Source organism: Eptatretus burgeri, unplaced genomic scaffold (genome assembly GCF_056783735.1).
Source record: "Eptatretus burgeri isolate ZD-2024b unplaced genomic scaffold, Ebu_testis_v1 Ebu_testis_scaffold_35, whole genome shotgun sequence".
Lineage (NCBI taxonomy): Eukaryota > Metazoa > Chordata > Myxini > Myxiniformes > Myxinidae > Eptatretus > Eptatretus burgeri.
The window spans coordinates 12,501-32,187 of record NW_028221985.1 but is presented as its reverse complement, the minus strand read 5'-3'; the positions used below and the strand labels follow the sequence as shown (position 1 = coordinate 32,187).

Genomic DNA, 19,687 nt, shown 5'->3' with positions numbered 1-19,687 from the left:
AAACAACATACTAAAAGTCCCAAAAAATCCTGATCGGGGAAAGACGGCTAATTTGCATAAATCCAAAATGGCCGCCAAAATTCAATAATTTGGTATAATGTGACTTGTAGAAGGGCAATTTGAATGTTTTAAAGTTCTAGAGTGGGGTTTTTGCCCTTGGGCTTTCATTTGGAAAAGGTTACAATTTGATTTGATGACAGGTTCATTTGCATATTAATTAGCATATTTTCAAAATGGCCGCCGAATGCATATGCTGATCCTATTATAGGCTGGTTTTAATTATAAATAATCTTTAAATTAATTTTTAGTTAAAGAAAATCTCTTAACTTCAGCAAATTATGGCACCAAAAGAGTTGCATGGCATGATGATATAAAGAGACCACTAGAAATAAGATATAATCATCTGATTTAAAGGGGAGCTTCAGTATATTGTGGGTAAGAGGGCGCTATAGCAATCATAATTATTTTCATTTAAATATGGGAAACTCTATGAAAACTAACAACAATCATTTCAAAGAAATTTCAACCAAAGAAGTGCGACACTGTTTTTACTTGAATTTAAAATTTTACAATTTTGTATATGTTATGAATGGATTCGGTGGTTACTGGATGATTAAATATCGAAGTATGGTGTGGAATGTACAACAGCAATCATATAAAAGGCATTGTAGAATCATCAGTCACCCTGTTATCATACAATATTTAACATGGACAGTGGGCACATCGATTAATAAAGCATCGATGTACATTGAAAGAACTCTTTATCAACTAAAATGTCACTTCTAATTAAGTATAAAAAGTCAGTCACTGTTTTCTTTCTGAGTCATTCTTACATCAATTAAATGTATGCCCTGTACCTTGTTGAAAGACATGAAACCTGGGCTTGGTGTCCACATTTTATGAATTATTGCAATAAAAGGATTACAAAAATTATAATCTATTAATACCACATTTTATTTTTATTAATTCAAGCCACTTCTGATGCTCCCCTTGAAGTCCTGCCCCTGTAACTATACTTTGGTTTTTAGATTGTCCTTACTGTAGGATGTCTGTTCTTTACACCTCTTGTGCAGGTAATATCTATCAATTGTTACTTAAGTCTGGTGCTTCAGAATTCCTGCAGCTTATTCCTCTGCATTCTGTGCACACATCACTACAGAGGAGGCCGTGGTGACGACATGTGCACCTGTTTGTGCTGCATTGAGTCTTGCAGCCACAGCATATGACATTCAGTAGTTCAGCTGGTGCTGGAGATTTGTCAGTCTGCTTAGGTAGATATTTACCATCTACGACATGCCAGCCCCATTCTCCTGGCTTCATAGTTCTGTTTGTTCCTTTCCACTGCATTATCTGGAAATAAACACGAAGGCTGTGATAAACGGCAGCTGCAGATGTTGGTGGCAAAGTTTGGGGCTCCACGTGAGATTTTCCCTTGGAGATTTTCTCACAAAACTTTCTGTAGCGTAGAGCGTCGAGTCGTTCATCTCCACCACCATACAGGGATACAAGTGCCTTTTCTCCAGCTATCACCAGCTCATCTTTTGCTGCTTCTACAGAGTTGAAGACCTCAGCTTGTTCACGGAATTTCGCTTTCTTTATCTATTTTACAGCTAAGCCTTTCCCCAATCCAAATGGACGTGATGTCACATCGCAGCCGAGGAAGGCGTGAATGAAGAGGATATGATCACATATGTGAGGGCCTAGTGACCCCTTTGTTTGCTTGATGCACCATGATCTGGTTTGTTGTGGAGCTGATTTCTTTGACTCAGATCTCAAGAAAAGTTCGTGTGCATTCATTTCAGCATGATGAAGCAGAAGAACTAGCAAGTCTGTGTCATCTCCTATTACAACAGTATCCTTGCTTCTGGCAGATGCAACAGCTGTCTGGACGATAAGGACATCAGCATCGTCCTTCGCATGGTCAACGCTGCATCCTGCTCTTTCCAGTTTGTCACTTACAAAGCATATGAAGCGCTGCTTGTTGGCTTTGTTGTTCAGAAACTCCTCTTTCTTAGATTGGAGAACCATGCCACCTGTGAAGTGCACTTCAACTCCTGCACAATTTGCTGTTCTCCTAAGGTAGGTGGCATCTTTAATCGTTGGATCATCGCTATATCCATCAAACACAATGGCAGCAGGACCATATTTCTGTGTCACATATCTAACATATAGCTGGCTCACACTCTCAAAAGTAGATCCTCGAGGCCATGGCACTCTATGAAGCAATGCTCTGCCATCAAGAACGTACTGGACATCTCCGCTGGGTTTGCGTTGCTCTTCTGGCACAGCTTTCCAAAGGGTATCCGCAAGGACTGCCTTCTTTGGCTGCAGAGGGAGACAAGATGATTCAAACAATGCAGGGGGGTAACTACAGAGTTCATACTGGAACAGAGATGGCACATCTTGGTAGCGGTCTCGAACAGTAATCAGTCGCTGAAATAACAGCTGGGGATCTACAGTAACAGATTTACCCAAGACCTTTACAGTTGATCGTGATGCTAACGTGACTGCTTGGTCAGCTTTGCGGAATTTGACAGCTTCTACAGATTTGCCCAACATTGAGGAGAGAACCTTTTCTCCAATTTCTCTTGATCTTTCAACGTTGACTCCTTCCTGGGCTGTCATGCCATCAGCTATGTTAAACAGTGACTCATTCTCAACAAAAGGGGACCTTTCTGTCAGGTAGTTGATAAGCTGAAAAAATACAATAAAAATATGTTGAAATATTGAATTTGGTAGCCATCTTGGATTTATGCAAATTAGACGTCTTTCCCCTATAGGGATTTTTTGGACTTTTAGTATGGTCTTCTAGGGACCTCAAAGAAATGCATTGTGGTGGAAAAAATTCTGTTGTAATTTGTTCCAAGTTTGGCCAAATATGAGGCTAAAATGACTGGCCTAACGTCCGCTCCATCAACGCCGAAGTCGCGCTGACCACGGGCCGTTTGGTGATTTCCACCACGTCCGCTCCATCAACGCCGAAGTCGCGCTGTCTAAGGGCCGTTTGGTGATTTCCACCACGTCCGCTCCATCAACGCCGAACTCGCGCTGTCTTAGGCCCGTTTGGTGATTTCCACCACGTCCGCTCCATCAACGCCGAAGTCGCGTTCTCAGGGCCGTTTGGTGATTTCCACCACGTCCGCTCCATCAACGCCGAAGTCGCGCTGTCTACGGGCCGTTTGGTGATTTCCACCACGTCCGCTCCATCAACGCCGAAGTCGCGCTGTCTCCGGGCCGTTTGGTGATTTCCACCACGTCCGCTCCATCAACGCCGAAGTCGCGCTGTCAGGCCCGTTTGGTGATTTCCACCACGTCCGCTCCATCAACGCCGAAGTCGCGTTCTCAGGGCCGTTTGGTGATTTCCACCACGTCCGCTCCATCGACGCCGAAGTCGCGCTGTCTTCGGGCCGTTTGGTGATTTCCACCACGTCCGCTCCATCAACGCCGAAGTCGCGCTGTCTCAGGGCCGTTTGGTGATTTCCACCACGTAGTCCAGACATTTTAACTTTTAATTGGAACAAATTACAACAGAATTTTTTCCACCACAATGCATTTCTTTGAGGTCCCCAAAACAACATACTAAAAGTCCCAAAAAATCCTGATCGGGGAAAGACGGCTAATTTGCATAAATCCAAAATGGCCACCAAAATTCAATAATTTGGTATAATGTGACTTGTAGAAGGGCAATTTGAATGTTTTAAAGTTCTAGAGTGGGGTTTTTGCCCTTGGGCTTTCATTTGGAAAAGGTTACAATTTGATTTGATGACAGGTTCATTTGCATATTAATTAGCATATTTTCAAAATGGCCGCCGAATGCATATGCTGATCCTATTATAGGCTGGTTTTAATTATAAATAATCTTTAAATTAATTTTTAGTTAAAGAAAATCTCTTAACTTCAGCAAATTATGGCACCAAAAGAGTTGCATGGCATGATGATATAAAGAGACCACTAGAAATAAGATATAATCATCTGATTTAAAGGGGAGCTTCAGTATATTGTGGGTAAGAGGGCGCTATAGCAATCATAATTATTTTCATTTAAATATGGGAAACTCTATGAAAACTAACAACAATCATTTCAAAGAAATTTCAACCAAAGAAGTGCGACACTGTTTTTACTTGAATTTAAAATTTTACAATTTTGTATATGTTATGAATGGATTCGGTGGTTACTGGATGATTAAATATCGAAGTATGGTGTGGAATGTACAACAGCAATCATATAAAAGGCATTGTAGAATCATCAGTCACCCTGTTATCATACAATATTTAACATGGACAGTGGGCACATCGATTAATAAAGCATCGATGTACATTGAAAGAACTCTTTATCAACTAAAATGTCACTTCTAATTAAGTATAAAAAAGTCAGTCACTGTTTTCTTTCTGAGTCATTCTTACATCAATTAAATGTATGCCCTGTACCTTGTTGAAAGACATGAAACCTGGGCTTGGTGTCCACATTTTATGAATTATTGCAATAAAAGGATTACAAAAATTATAATCTATTAATACCACATTTTATTTTTATTAATTCAAGCCACTTCTGATGCTCCCCTTGAAGTCCTGCCCCTGTAACTATACTTTGGTTTTTAGATTGTCCTTACTGTAGGATGTCTGTTCTTTACACCTCTTGTGCAGGTAATATCTATCAATTGTTACTTAAGTCTGGTGCTTCAGAATTCCTGCAGCTTATTCCTCTGCATTCTGTGCACACATCACTACAGAGGAGGCCGTGGTGACGACATGTGCACCTGTTTGTGCTGCATTGAGTCTTGCAGCCACAGCATATGACATTCAGTAGTTCAGCTGGTGCTGGAGATTTGTCAGTCTGCTTAGGTAGATATTTACCATCTACGACATGCCAGCCCCATTCTCCTGGCTTCATAGTTCTGTTTGTTCCTTTCCACTGCATTATCTGGAAATAAACACGAAGGCTGTGATAAACGGCAGCTGCAGATGTTGGTGGCAAAGTTTAGGGCTCCACGTGAGATTTTCCCTTGGAGATTTTCTCACAAAACTTTCTGTAGCGTAGAGCGTCGAGTCGTTCATCTCCACCACCATACAGGGATACAAGTGCCTTTTCTCCAGCTATCACCAGCTCATCTTTTGCTGCTTCTACAGAGTTGAAGACCTCAGCTTGTTCACGGAATTTCGCTTTCTTTATCTCCTTTACAGCTAAGCCTTTCCCCAATCCAAATGGACGTGATGTCACATCGCAGCCGAGGAAGGCGTGAATGAAGAGGATATGATCACATATGTGAGGGCCTAGTGACCCCTTTGTTTGCTTGATGCACCATGATCTGGTTTGTTGTGGAGATGATTTCTTTGACTCAGATCTCAAGAAAAGTTAGTGTGCATTCATTTCAGCATGATGAAGCAGAAGAACTAGCAAGTCTGTGTCATCTCCTATTACAACAGTATCCTTGCTTCTGGCAGATGCAACAGCTGTCTGGACGATAAGGACATCAGCATCGTCCTTCGCATGGTCAACGCTGCATCCTGCGCTTTCCAGTTTGTCACTTACAAAGCATATGAAGCGCTGCTTGTTGGCTTTGTTGTTCAGAAACTCCTCTTTCTTAGATTGGAGAACCATGCCACCTGTGAAGTGCACTTCAACTCCTGCACAATTTGCTGTTCTCCTAAGGTAGGTGGCATCTTTAATCGTTGGATCATCGCTATATCCATCAAACACAATGGCAGCAGGACCATATTTCTGTGTCACATATCTAACATATAGCTGGCTCACACTCTCAAAAGTAGATCCTCGAGGCCATGGCACTCTATGAAGCAATGCTCCGCCATCAAGAACGTACTGGACATCTCCGCTGGGTTTGCGTTGCTCTTCTGGCACAGCTTTCCAAAGGGTATCCGCAAGGACTGCCTTCTTTGGCTGCAGAGGGAGACAAGATGATTCAAACAATGCAGGGGGGTAACTACAGAGTTCATACTGGAACAGAGATGGCACATCTTGGTAGCGGTCTCGAACAGTAATCAGTCGCTGAAATAACACATGGGGATCTACAGTAACAGATTTACCCAAGACCTTTACAGTTGATCGTGATGCTAACGTGACTGCTTGGTCAGCTTTGCGGAATTTGACAGCTTCTACAGATTTGCCCAACATTGAGGAGAGAACCTTTTCTCCAATTTCTCTTGATCTTTCAACGTTGACTCCTTCCTGGGCTGTCATGCCATCAGCTATGTCAAACAGTGACTCATTCTCAACAAAAGGGGACCTTTCTGTCAGGTAGTTGATAAGCTGAAAAAATACAATAAAAATATGTTGAAATATTGAATTTGGTAGCCATCTTGGATTTATGCAAATTAGACGTCTTTCCCCTATAGGGATTTTTTTGGACTTTTAGTATGGTCTTCTAGGGACCTCAAAGAAATGCATTGTGGTGGAAAAAATTCTGTTGTAATTTGTTCCAAGTTTGGCCAAATATGAGGCTAAAATGACTGGCCTAACGTCCGCTCCATCAACGCCGAAGTCGCGCTGACCACGGGCCGTTTGGTGATTTCCAACACGTCCGCTCCATCAACGCCGAAGTCGCGCTGTCTAAGGACCGTTTGGTGATTTCCACCACGTCCGCTCCATCAACGCCGAACTCGCGCTGTCTTAGGCCCGTTTGGTGATTTCCACCACGTCCGCTCCATCAACGCCGAAGTCGCGTTCTCAGGGCCGTTTGGTGATTTCCACCACGTCCGCTCCATCAACGCCGAAGTCGCGCTGTCTACGGGCCGTTTGGTGATTTCCACCACGTCCGCTCCATCAACGCCGAAGTCGCGCTGTCAGGCCCGTTTGGTGATTTCCACCACGTCCGCTCCATCAACGCCGAAGTCGCGTTCTCAGGGCCGTTTGGTGATTTCCACCACGTCCGCTCCATCGACGCTGAAGTCGCGCTGTCTTCGGGCCGTTTGGTGATTTCCACCACGTCCGCTCCATCAACGCCGAAGTCGCGCTGTCTCAGGGCCGTTTGGTGATTTCCACCACGTAGTCCAGACATTTTAACTTTTAATTGGAACAAATTACAACAGAATTTTTTCCACCACAATGCATTTCTTTGAGGTCCCCAAAACAACATACTAAAAGTCCCAAAAAATCCTGATCGGGGAAAGACGGCTAATTTGCATAAATCCAAAATGGCCGCCAAAATTCAATAATTTGGTATAATGTGACTTGTAGAAGGGCAATTTGAATGTTTTAAAGTTCTAGAGTGGGGTTTTTGCCCTTGGGCTTTCATTTGGAAAAGGTTACAATTTGATTTGATGACAGGTTCATTTGCATATTAATTAGCATATTTTCAAAATGGCCGCCGAATGCATATGCTGATCCTATTATAGGCTGGTTTTAATTATAAATAATCTTTAAATTAATTTTTAGTTAAAGAAAATCTCTTAACTTCAGCAAATTATGGCACCAAAAGAGTTGCATGGCATGATGATATAAAGAGACCACTAGAAATAAGATATAATCATCTGATTTAAAGGGGAGCTTCAGTATATTGTGGGTAAGAGGGCGCTATAGCAATCATAATTATTTTCATTTAAATATGGGAAACTCTATGAAAACTAACAACAATCATTTCAAAGAAATTTCAACCAAAGAAGTGCGACACTGTTTTTACTTGAATTTAAAATTTTACAATTTTGTATATGTTATGAATGGATTCGGTGGTTACTGGATGATTAAATATCGAAGTATGGTGTGGAATGTACAACAGCAATCATATAAAAGGCATTGTAGAATCATCAGTCACCCTGTTATCATACAATATTTAACATGGACAGTGGGCACATCGATTAATAAAGCATCGATGTACATTGAAAGAACTCTTTATCAACTAAAATGTCACTTCTAATTAAGTATAAAAAGTCAGTCACTGTTTTCTTTCTGAGTCATTCTTACATCAATTAAATGTATGCCCTGTACCTTGTTGAAAGACATGAAACCTGGGCTTGGTGTCCACATTTTATGAATTATTGCAATAAAAGGATTACAAAAATTATAATCTATTAATACCACATTTTATTTTTATTAATTCAAGCCACTTCTGATGCTCCCCTTGAAGTCCTGCCCCTGTAACTATACTTTGGTTTTTAGATTGTCCTTACTGTAGGATGTCTGTTCTTTACACCTCTTGTGCAGGTAATATCTATCAATTGTTACTTAAGTCTGGTGCTTCAGAATTCCTGCAGCTTATTCCTCTGCATTCTGTGCACACATCACTACAGAGGAGGCCGTGGTGACGACATGTGCACCTGTTTGTGCTGCATTGAGTCTTGCAGCCACAGCATAAGACATTCAGTAGTTCAGCTGGTGCTGGAGATTTGTCAGTCTGCTTAGGTAGATATTTACCATCTACGACATGCCAGCCCCATTCTCCTGGCTTCATAGTTCTGTTTGTTCCTTTCCACTGCATTATCTGGAAATAAACACGAAGGCTGTGATAAACGGCAGCTGCAGATGTTGGTGGCAAAGTTTGGGGCTCCACGTGAGATTTTCCCTTGGAGATTTTCTCACAAAACTTTCTGTAGCGTAGAGCGTCGAGTCGTTCATCTCCACCACCATACAGGGATACAAGTGCCTTTTCTCCAGCTATCACCAGCTCATCTTTTGCTGCTTCTACAGAGTTGAAGACCTCAGCTTGTTCACGGAATTTCGCTTTCTTTATCTCCTTTACAGCTAAGCCTTTCCCCAATCCAAATGGACGTGATGTCACATCGCAGCCGAGGAAGGCGTGAATGAAGAGGATATGATCACATATGTGAGGGCCTAGTGACCCCTTTGTTTGCTTGATGCACCATGATCTGGTTTGTTGTGGAGCTGATTTCTTTGACTCAGATCTCAAGAAAAGTTCGTGTGCATTCATTTCAGCATGATGAAGCAGAAGAACTAGCAAGTCTGTGTCATCTCCTATTACAACAGTATCCTTGCTTCTGGCAGATGCAACAGCTGTCTGGACGATAAGGACATCAGCATCGTCCTTCGCATGGTCAACGCTGCATCCTGCGCTTTCCAGTTTGTCACTTACAAAGCATATGAAGCGCTGCTTGTTGGCTTTGTTGTTCAGAAACTCCTCTTTCTTAGATTGGAGAACCATGCCACCTGTGAAGTGCACTTCAACTCCTGCACAATTTGCTGTTCTCCTAAGGTAGGTGGCATCTTTAATCGTTGGATCATCGCAATATCCATTAAACACAATGGCAGCAGGACCATATTTCTGTGTCACATATCTAACATATAGCTGGCTCACACTCTCAAAAGTAGATCCTCGAGGCCATGGCACTCTATGAAGCAATGCTCCGCCATCAAGAACGTACTGGACATCTCCGCTGGGTTTGCGTTGCTCTTCTGGCACAGCTTTCCAAAGGGTATCCGCAAGGACTGCCTTCTTTGGCTGCAGAGGGAGACAAGATGATTCAAACAATGCAGGGGGGTAACTACAGAGTTCATACTGGAACAGAGATGGCACATCTTGGTAGCGGTCTCGAACAGTAATCAGTCGCTGAAATAACAGCTGGGGATCTACAGTAACAGATTTACCCAAGACCTTTACAGTTGATCGTGATGCTAACGTGACTGCTTGGTCAGCTTTGCGGAATTTGAAAGCTTCTACAGATTTGCCCAACATTGAGGAGAGAACCTTTTCTCCAATTTCTCTTGATCTTTCAACGTTGACTCCTTCCTGGGCTGTCATGCCATCAGCTATGTTAAACAGTGACTCATTCTCAACAAAAGGGGACCTCTCTGTCAGGTAGTTGATAAGCTGAAAAAATACAATAAAAATATGTTGAAATATTGAATTTGGTAGCCATCTTGGATTTATGCAAATTAGACGTCTTTCCCCTATAGGGATTTTTTTGGACTTTTAGTATGGTCTTCTAGGGACCTCAAAGAAATGCATTGTGGTGGAAAAAATTCTGTTGTAATTTGTTCCAAGTTTGGCCAAATATGAGGCTAAAATGACTGGCCTAACGTCCGCTCCATCAACGCCGAAGTCGCGCTGACTACGGGCCGTTTGGTGATTTCCACCACGTCCGCTCCATCAACGCAGAAGTCGCGCTGTCTCAGGGCCGTTTGGTGATTTCCACCACGTCCGCTCCATCAACGCCGAAGTCGCGCTGTCTATGGGCCGTTTGGTGATTTCTACCACGTCCGCTCCGTCAACGCCGAAGTCGCGCTGTCTAAGGGCCGTTTGGTGATTTCCACCACGTCCGCTCCATCAACGCCGAACTCGCGCTGTCTAAGGCCCGTTTGGTGATTTCCACCACGTCCGCTCCATCAACGCCGAAGTTGCGTTCTCAGGGCCGTTTGGTGATTTCCACCACGTCCGCTCCATCAACGCCGAAGTCGCGCTGTCTACGGGCCGTTTGGTGATTTCCACCACGTCCGCTCCATCAACGCCGAAGTCGCGGTGTCTCAGGGCCGTTTGGTGATTTCCACCACGTCCGCTCCATCAACGCCGAAGTCGCGCTGTCTCAGGGCCGTTTGGTGATTTCTACCACGTCCGCTCCATCAACGCCGAAGTCGCGCTGTCTCAGGGCCGTTTGGTGATTTCTACCACGTCCGCTCCATCAACGCCGAAGTCGCGGTGTCTCAGGGCCGTTTGGTGATTTCCACCACGTCCGCTCCATCAACGCCGAAGTCGCGCTGTGTCAGGGCCGTTTGGTGATTTCCACCACGTCCGCTCCATCAACGCCGAAGTCGCGCTGTCTCAGGGCCGTTTGGTGATTACCACCACGTCCGCTCCATCAACGCCGAAGTCGCGCTGTCTCAGGGCCGTTTGGTGATTTCCACCACGTCCGCTCCATCAACGCCGAAGTCGCGCTGTCTAAGGGCCGTTCGGTGATTTTCACCACGTCCGCTCCATCAACGCCGAAGTCGCGGTCTCAGGGCCGTTTGGTGATTTCCACCACGTCCGCTCCATCAACGCCGAAGTCGCGCTGTCTCAGGGCCGTTTGGTGATTTCCACCACGTCCGCTCCATCAACGCCGAAGTCGCGGTGTCTCAGGGCCGTTTGGTGATTTCCACCACGTCCGCTCCATCAACGCCGAAGTCGCGCTGTCTCAGGGCCGTTTGGTGATTTCCACCACGTCCGCTCCATCAACGCCGAAGTCGCGCTCTCAGGGCCGTTTGGTGATTTCTACCACGTCCGCTCCATCAACGCCGAAGTCGCGGTGTCTCAGGGCCGTTTGGTGATTTCTACCACGTCCGCTCCATCACGCCGAAGTCGCGCTGTCTCAGGGCCGTTTGGTGATTTCCACCACGTCCGCTCCATCAACGCCGAAGTCGCGCTCTCAGGGCCGTTTGGTGATTTCTACCACGTCCGCTCCATCAACGCCGAAGTCGCGGTGTCTCAGGGCCGTTTGGTGATTTCTACCACGTCCGCTCCATCACGCCGAAGTCGCGGTGTCTCAGGGCCGTTTGGTGATTTCCACCACGTCCGCTCCATCAACGCCGAAGTCGCGCTGTCTCAGGGCCGTTTGGTGATTTCCACCACGTCCGCTCCATCAACGCCGAAGTCGCGCTCTCAGGGCCGTTTGGTGATTTCTACCACGTCCGCTCCATCAACGCCGAAGTCGCGGTGTCTCAGGGCCGTTTGGTGATTTCTACCACGTCCGCTCCATCACGCCGAAGTCGCGCTGTCTCAGGGCCGTTTGGTGATTTCCACCACGTCCGCTCCATCAACGCCGATGTCGCGCTGTCTGAGGGCCGTTTGGTGATTTCCACCACGTCCGCTCCGCCGACGACGAAGCCGCGCCGCGAGGGAAAAGCCTCGGTGACTCACACACACATCGGCTGGTCGGGCGGGACGAAGCCGCGTGGCGGACGGACTCGGTGCATGACACGCATCGGTTCGTCGGGACGAAGCCATGAGACACATACACACATCGGCTGGTCGGGCGGGACGAAGCCGTGTGGCGGACGGACTCGGTGTGTTCCACTCATCGGCACGTCGGCAGAACGAAGCCGCATTGGCGGACGGAGATTCCGTGATTTCCACACACGCCGGCTCGCGGGAACGAAGCCGCGCCGAAAGGCAAACGCCTCGGTGTGTTTCACCCATCGGCTCGTCGGGACGAAGCCCGAGACACACACATCGCCTCGGCCGGAAACCGCGCGGTCGAGGCAAAGCTTCGGGGATAAACACCACCATCAGCTCGGCGGGATGAAGCTGAGCAGGGACGCGGAGAAGGGCTCAGGGGAAAGCCATAGGGCTGAGTGGGGACCACTGCCGGGAAAAGGGCGTCGTGGAGGCCACAGCCAGGAGGAGTTTTGCCTGAGCCAGTGCGGTCCAGAGTGCTCACGGAAGGGAGCGTCAGCAATTCCCCTCTCCCATACCGAGCTTTGCGCTGAGAGAGCGCCGGTAACCCCCGTCTCGCCAGGAGAGCGTAACGTGCTGAGAGAGCCTCAACGATCCCCTCCCCATACCGGGCATGAACAACCCTCCCCATACCGGGCATCAACAACCTTCCCCATACCGGGAATCAATAATTCCCCCACCCCCCATACCGAGCATCCGCGCTGAGAACGCGCTGGTAACCCCGTCTGTTCCCCTCCACAACCGTGGTGCCGGCTTTGTAACGTGAGCCTGCGCGGAGAACGCCGGAGAGAGCTCACCGGCCACGCCAGGGGCACGAAATCAGGCGTGGCTCCGCTGACATTGCGGCTTGCCCGCCATCGCGCCACGAGGGCGCGGGTAAGAGACCCTTCGGTCTCGTGGACCTGGCCGCTCATCCAGGTTCCACATACATTTGGTCCACGGACCTGTCTGCCACCCTTGTCTTTGAGGGTCGCTTTCCTTTGCTTTTGTATAAGTGCATGTGGTGGCGCCGTCTTGGAAAGTAGACTTGTCTGAGTGACTATGTGTGAATAAAATCCCATTTATTCGGTTGTAACTCTTCAAATGCTTGCTTTCACTGTATCACTGTATATACTGTACATGCATGATTCACTTTATGACTGTAAATACGTGCCTTGTCTGAGTGTGTAATAAACGTGCTTGTTGATCTGTTCCCCGTTTCGTTGCGTCCTTTTCCCTTGTTTGAAAGTGCCATCTTGCATCACGGAAGGTATTGGTAGAAGGGTGTAAGCACCCAGTAAATACAATCACGTCCGTCGGGGTCGGCGATAACACCGCTCGGTTATCACTGAAGCACGGGACGGACTGCTTTAAGCGGTTCGTGTCCGAGGCGGGCCTGCGGCGAGGTACGATCGCCCGGTTAACTACTCGCGCAGGTACTTAGGTTGGTCGAATTTGGCGAAGAACCCTATCCTGCGTGGGTGGCCAATTGGCACGATTGTGGTGAGGTCGAAAGACCCACCTGTGACGAGCTCCCGGCGTTGTTCCGGGAGGGTCACGACTGAATTGTCCGTTCCGGTGGGCGACGCGGTCGCGATTCGAGTTACGTGGCCGATCGCACGCCGGGTGGGCCGAAATGCGTAGCAATATCAAACCTCGAAAAGGCACATCCGCGGGGCCCCGGCAATATTCCTGGCAAGTTTCAATCCGATCGGACCGGCGGTCGTCGAGAAACTGCGGTTGCAGACAAACACACACACACACACACACACACACACACACACACACACACACACACACACACACACACACACACACACACACACACACACACACACACACACACATTGCTGGAATGACAGATAGATTATGTGTTTACTTGAGTGAAAGTGAAGAGGGAGTTCTGTTAGTGTGAGTGCAGTTCCGCAAAGAGGGAGTTCCATAAGAGTGAGTGCAGTTCCGTAAGAGTGAGTTCAGTTCCGTAAGAGTGAGCTCTGTTCCGTAAGAGCGAGTGCAGTTCCGTCAGAGTGAGTGCATTTCTGTAAGAGTGATTGTCGTTCCGTAAGAGTGAGTGTAGTTCCGTAAGAGAGAATGTAGTTCCGTAAGAGTGAGTGTAGTTCCGTAAGAGTGAGTGTAGTTCCATAAGAGTGAGTGTAGTTCCGTAAGAGATAGTGTAGTTCCGTAAGAGTGAGTGTCGTTCTGTAAGAGAGAGTGTAGTTCCGCAAGAGAGAGTAGAGTTCCGTAAGAGATAGTGTAGTTCCATAAGAGTGAGTGTAGTTCCGTAAGAGAGAGTGTACTTCCGTAAGAGATAGTGTAGTTCCGTAAGAGTGAGTGTAGTTCCGTAAGAGTGAGTTCAGTTCCGTAAGAGTGAGTTCTGTTCCATAAGAGTGAGTGTCGTTCTGTAAGAGAGAGTGTAGTTCCGTAAGAGAGAGTAGAGTTCCGTAAGAGATAGTGTAGTTCCGTAAGAGTGAGTGTAGTTCCGTAAGAGAGAGTGTAGTTCCATAAGAGAGAGTTTAGTTCCGTAAGAGAGAGTTTATTTCCGTAAGAGTGAGTGTAGTTCCGTAAGAGTGAGTGTCGTTCCGTAAGAGAGAGTGTAGTTCCGTAAGAGAGAGTAGAGTTCCGTAAGAGATAGTGTAGTTCCGTAAGAGTGAGTGTCGTTCTGTAAGAGAGAGTGTAGTTCCGCAAGAGAGAGTAGAGTTCCGTAAGAGAGAGTGTACTTCCGTAAGAGATAGTGTAGTTCCGTAAGAGTGAGTGTAGTTCCGTAAGAGTGAGTTCAGTTCCGTAAGAGTGAGTTCTGTTCCATAAGAGTGAGTGTCGTTCTGTAAGAGAGAGTGTAGTTCCGTAAGAGAGTAGAGTTCCGTAAGAGATAGTGTAGTTCCGTAAGAGTGAGTGTAGTTCCGTAAGAGGGAGTGTAGTTCCATAAGAGAGAGTTTAGTTCCGTAAGAGAGAGTTTATTTCCGTAAGAGTGAGTGTAGTTCCGTAAGAGTGAGTGTAGTTCCGTAAGAGAGAGTGTCGTTCCATAAGAGAGAGTTTAGTTCCGTAAGAGAGAGTTTATTTCCGTAAGAGTGAGTGTAGTTCCGTAAGAGTGAGTGTCGTTCCGTAAGAGAGTACAGTTCCGTAAGAGAGAGTGTAGTACCGTAAAAGTGAGTGTAATTTCAGATTGTCAAAGTGAAAGTACCAGGTTCGCATGCACGGCAATGGAGTGGAAAAGCGAATCTTCACGAAGAGCACACTCGGCCCCTTCAGCCCTTCTTACAGATAAAATAATTAAATATCGGGTTCAAAGGGTAAGGGTCAAAGAGCAAATGTTAATGTCCAGTTCCCCACCAAGAGAAAGCCTCGGTGCCCCCACCGTGTAAACGAGTAATTGCTCGTCGGTTGTTTATTCTACTTTCAATTCAATTTCTCTCGTTATGTCTGGACGTGGTGAAGGTGGAAAGGGTCTTGGAAAAGGAGCTAAACGGCATTGTAAGGTGGTGTGTGACAATATCCAGGGAATCACAGATCCTATTCGTCACCTTGCATGTCGATCGTGAGACCCAGAAGGTTGAAAGAAAGGACTTCTTCCAGAGGATTGTTGAGAAAGTGGATTGGGGGGGGGGGGCGGGGGGACGAGGGGTTCTAAACGGTCCTTTCGGAGAGACATAGTGAGAGTGTGAGATTTGTCAGGATTGAAAGACATGTTCCACGTGTTGGACCAGTTTGTGATTTTACCCAGATCTGCAGTGATCGAAGAAGCTGCTGCTTGCCGGTCTGAGGGATGACAGATGGTACGGCAGAGGCTGGAGTCATCAGCAAAGAGATATAGAGGATTTTCCAGAGGGTCGGAGAGATCATTGATGAAAACCAGAAAAAGAACAGGGCCCAGAACGCCACCTTGAGGAACTCCAGCCTGCACAGGAAGAGATGAGAGAACTTCATTTAGGGCCACACGTTGACTGTGATAGGAGAGGAAGTCTGTGAGTCATGAGTGGAGATGGCCTTGGATACCATAGGAAGAGAGTTTGGTGAGTAGTGCAGGGTGCCAGACCGTGTCAAAAGCACGAGATATGTCCACGGAGATGGCTCTGATTGCTGGTACTTTATATATTTAATTTCTCTGCTATAGTCGAATTGGCTGTCAGGAATGTTTCCCCTTATACCCAAGAGTCTTTTGTCCTACATATTGATAAAAGGAATGTCCTACAATGAAACAGGGTGACCTGGTTGATAACACTGCAAAGTTTCGCCGCGATTGTGTCATTTTCTCGCTTACACCCAAACTGGACACATATTACAGTTTTGAGTTATTTTTCCGAATGCTTATCAGCTAATCATGTGGTTGAGTTGCCAAATGTCTCCCCTCCCATCCTTTGGAATGCCAAATTGTATATAAGAGGAATTGCTTCGGGATTCTGTTTCAGTGAATCATTCAATGTTCTTCCTCCGTATATACGAAATTAAAGATTCTCCTTTGGTATGCTGATCCAACTTGTGGAAATTGAGTTCTTTTCCACCACCAAATCTCCTCGTCACCATCTCCTTTCGTGTGAATAAAGTCCTGTCTCCTTGAGCCGCTCCCCATAGCTGAGACGAGCTCGGCCCGGAATCAATCCCGTAGCCCTGCGCTGAACCCTCTGTCATCTATGTCCTTCGGGAACTGTGGTGAACAAAACTACACACAATATTCTAGATGTGGCCCTCACTAAATTCCTGTACAATGATAACACTTCCTCTTTTGATTTATAAATGATCCCCCTCCTTATACAGCCTAAAACCCAGTTTGCTGTACCTATAGCTGCCTGGCATTGTGCTGCCTGCTTACCTCCCTTGTCTATTACCACCCCCAGATCCTTCTCCTGTGTGACACACTCCAACATTACCCCCACCTCCTCCCAGGAGAACCTGAGGCTCAGGCTGCTGTCTCCTAATTAAGGGTCAGGCCAAAACATTTCAACACAAACTCTAATTATCTTTACCAATAAATTCGTGGAAGTTGTGGAAGACGAGGCTGATTCAAACGTGTCTAATCAAAAGCAACCGACCAAAGGATCGTGAGATTGATCGAGTGATGCAATGAGTTCGCTCAGAGTGTGAACAAATGGAGTCAGACTTAAAACAAGTTTTATTCAATTTTAAAACTTCATTAACATTCACACAACAAAGCTACAAACTACAAGTAAAATCACGAAATAGAAAACGTATTGTGTTTTAAAACACGTTGAAAAAAATCCACAAAACAACATTGTGGATTGTTTCCAACCAACCAAAAACAAGGGACAAAAATAAAACACCTCATGACAATTTGAAAGTTTGAAAGCTCTTTCACTAACTACGGATGATTATAATTCAACAATCAAAACCACAACTGTGTTCACACAGCTCATATGGAGGAACCTGTCCGTAGAAATTCAACACAATTTTGATCCACGATCAAGTTTTGGCATTCACATTACAATCATTAATAAGGTGCAGGCGACAACTTAGGATGACGTCACGAGATGTGGCGATGTTGGAGTTATAACGTTATCCTGGAGAACCCCATGCCCTGGGCAAGCTTTCACGACCTCTGTGTGCCACGTCCTCAAACAGCGAGCCACGCCCTCAAACAGCAAGCCACGCCCTCAAACAGCGAGCCACGCCCTCAAACAGCGAGCCACGCCCTCAAACAGCGAGCCACGCCCTCAAACAGCAAGCCACGCCCTCAAACAGCGAGCCACGCCCTCAAACAGCGAGCCACGCCCTCAAACAGCAAGCCACGCCCTCAAACAGCAAGCCACGCCCTCAAACAGCGAGCCACGCCCTCAAACAGCGAGCCACGCCCTCAAACAGCGAGCCACGCCCTCAAACTGCAAGCCACGCCCTCAAACAGCGAGCCACGCCCTCAACCCGCAAGCCAGGCAAGGTGATCATGGAACTGCACAAACACTTGGTACATCACAGTGAACTAAATATATAACAACGTCATAATTATTGCAAGGACAACGACACGTTTGGACAAAAACAAACAACCAACCTCCCGTATCCTGCCTCCAAAAATAAAACAAAGTAAACAACTTCAAGGCAAACGGAGGGACAAAGTTGGTGTCAGAAGTAGATGTGAATCAGGGTCCGGATTGCTTTACTCGTAGACAGCAATGAGCAGCATCAAAGAAAATCCCACGACAAGGCCCAGGTTCTGGAGCAGAAAGGAACCAAGGCGTCCGTCGTGATGACCGCCGACCTTGTGCTGCAGCATCTCCGGTAACTATGGAAACACAAGAGGGATTTGTTACATTTCAACTCGAATTGGAGTTCGAATCTTGAAACAGAATGGAGCGCAGCAGTCGCCCTGGGCTCTGGTTTTACTGCATGAAGGGAAATGAAACATCACGATTATTCAGCCATATTGTACTCAGGATCTGCACGGTCCATTTGACCAAATGCAAATGTAGAACCACATGCAGAATTCCCTTCTGCTTATACACCTCCCCAACCTCTTCTCAACATCTCCCACCTGAATCTACAATGAAAAATAAGAGCTTCTTCTTCTTCTTCTTCTTCTTCTTCTTTTAAAAGCATTTAAAAATGCATTTCAACCTTGTTGTCTCCTTCAGAAATGCCACACATGTTCTTCCTCTCCACCATGGTGTATCTCTTCTTGTTTTTTTCACAACGATGATTTTTCAGAGCTGTTTGTCCGCTCGGCGCTCGGACCACCAACCACCTCCCTGCACATACAGCACCGTGTTTCTCCAAGCCTCCAACAAGGGAACTTATCTCCCATCCCATGTTCGTTTTAACTGTTTGTCAAAGTTGGCAATCTGGAATCAGAATAAGCATCCACCCCGACACCACCCCATCAAAGCTTCATGTCCACTCTTTCTACACCATCCCTCACCCCACACCGAAAATTCTTCCGCCGCACTTCACCCTCTCAAACTTTCCCCTGCACCCCACACACTCAATCCTTTCCCCGCACTCACACCTTCCGCTGCACACCACACACTTAAATCTTCCCCCACACCCACCCTCTCAAACATAACCCTGCACCCTACACACTCAATCTTTCCCCTGAAACCCACACACTCAAACCTTCCCCCACACCATGTACACACAAACCTTCCCCCACACACTCAAACACTTACTCTCCCCCCACCATTCAAAGCTTAACCTTTCCCCCACAAAGACCCCCCCCCCCATCTCGTACTCTCCCAACCCCCCTCTCTATCTCTGTGTGTCACTCAACCATCTGAGGTCTCTGCTCTAACCAGACAGATCTCTCAATCCAAGCCGCTGCCGATAAACCAGACACTAGAATCCTGTTTAACAGAATCCTCCCTCCCACAGGACATCCCTGACTCCTTAGTGTCTCTCCCCGGTTACTGTCTCTTCCGATTTGATAGGCCTGAACATGCCCGGCGACGGAGTTGCACTTCACATCAAGAACTCAATTCCTCACCGCCCCTGGACTGATCTTCCACCTCCTGACCCCCAACGGGTACCCCCGGCTGTGATTTCCCCTCCGCTCCCCATCTCTTGATCATCTCTACTGTATGTTGAACCGTCTTCCAAGCAGTGACGACTCCATCTACAACTCTCTCAGACAACATGAACAAACTTTAAACCACAACTATCTCTTCCTCATTCGTGGCGATTTCATTTGTCACTATGCTAATTGGCTGGGTGTTGGTACCTCTTTCTCACCATCCGTGGCACCTCAACAAAGGACTTCTGTGACTCCACGGGACTGACTCAAACTGTGACCTTTTCAACCGGGATTTTTTCAAATGACAAATCTTCCCTTCTGGACTTGGTGATGACAAACTTTCCTGCAAATGTCTCCTGCTCTTCCTCTGCTCCAATTGGTTCATCTGATCGGATGTTTGTGAAAGTCAACATCTCTCTGGCTATTCT

At 46.6% G+C, this 19,687-nt stretch overlaps 1 protein-coding gene across 2 annotated transcripts in view; it reads right to left on the bottom strand.

Moving 5' to 3' along the window:
* Nucleotides 1–16,898: 16,898 nt before the first annotated feature.
* The window catches only part of LOC147007730 (zinc transporter ZIP10-like), a 15,234-nt gene continuing 12,445 nt past the window's right edge, over nt 16,899–19,687 (bottom strand). The window contains exons 7-8 of one of the 2 annotated variants that reach the window (XR_015053955.1): nt 18,288–18,501; nt 16,899–18,038 (exon numbers count right to left, since the gene is read on the bottom strand). Coding sequence is in view for 1 of the 2 variants with exons in the window: in XM_085866519.1 (XP_085722645.1) it covers nt 17,913–18,038 (126 nt within the window). In the remaining variant the exon portion in view is untranslated. The remainder of the gene's footprint in view (nt 18,039–18,287; nt 18,502–19,687) is intronic. The other variant, XM_085866519.1, reaches the window with a different exon arrangement.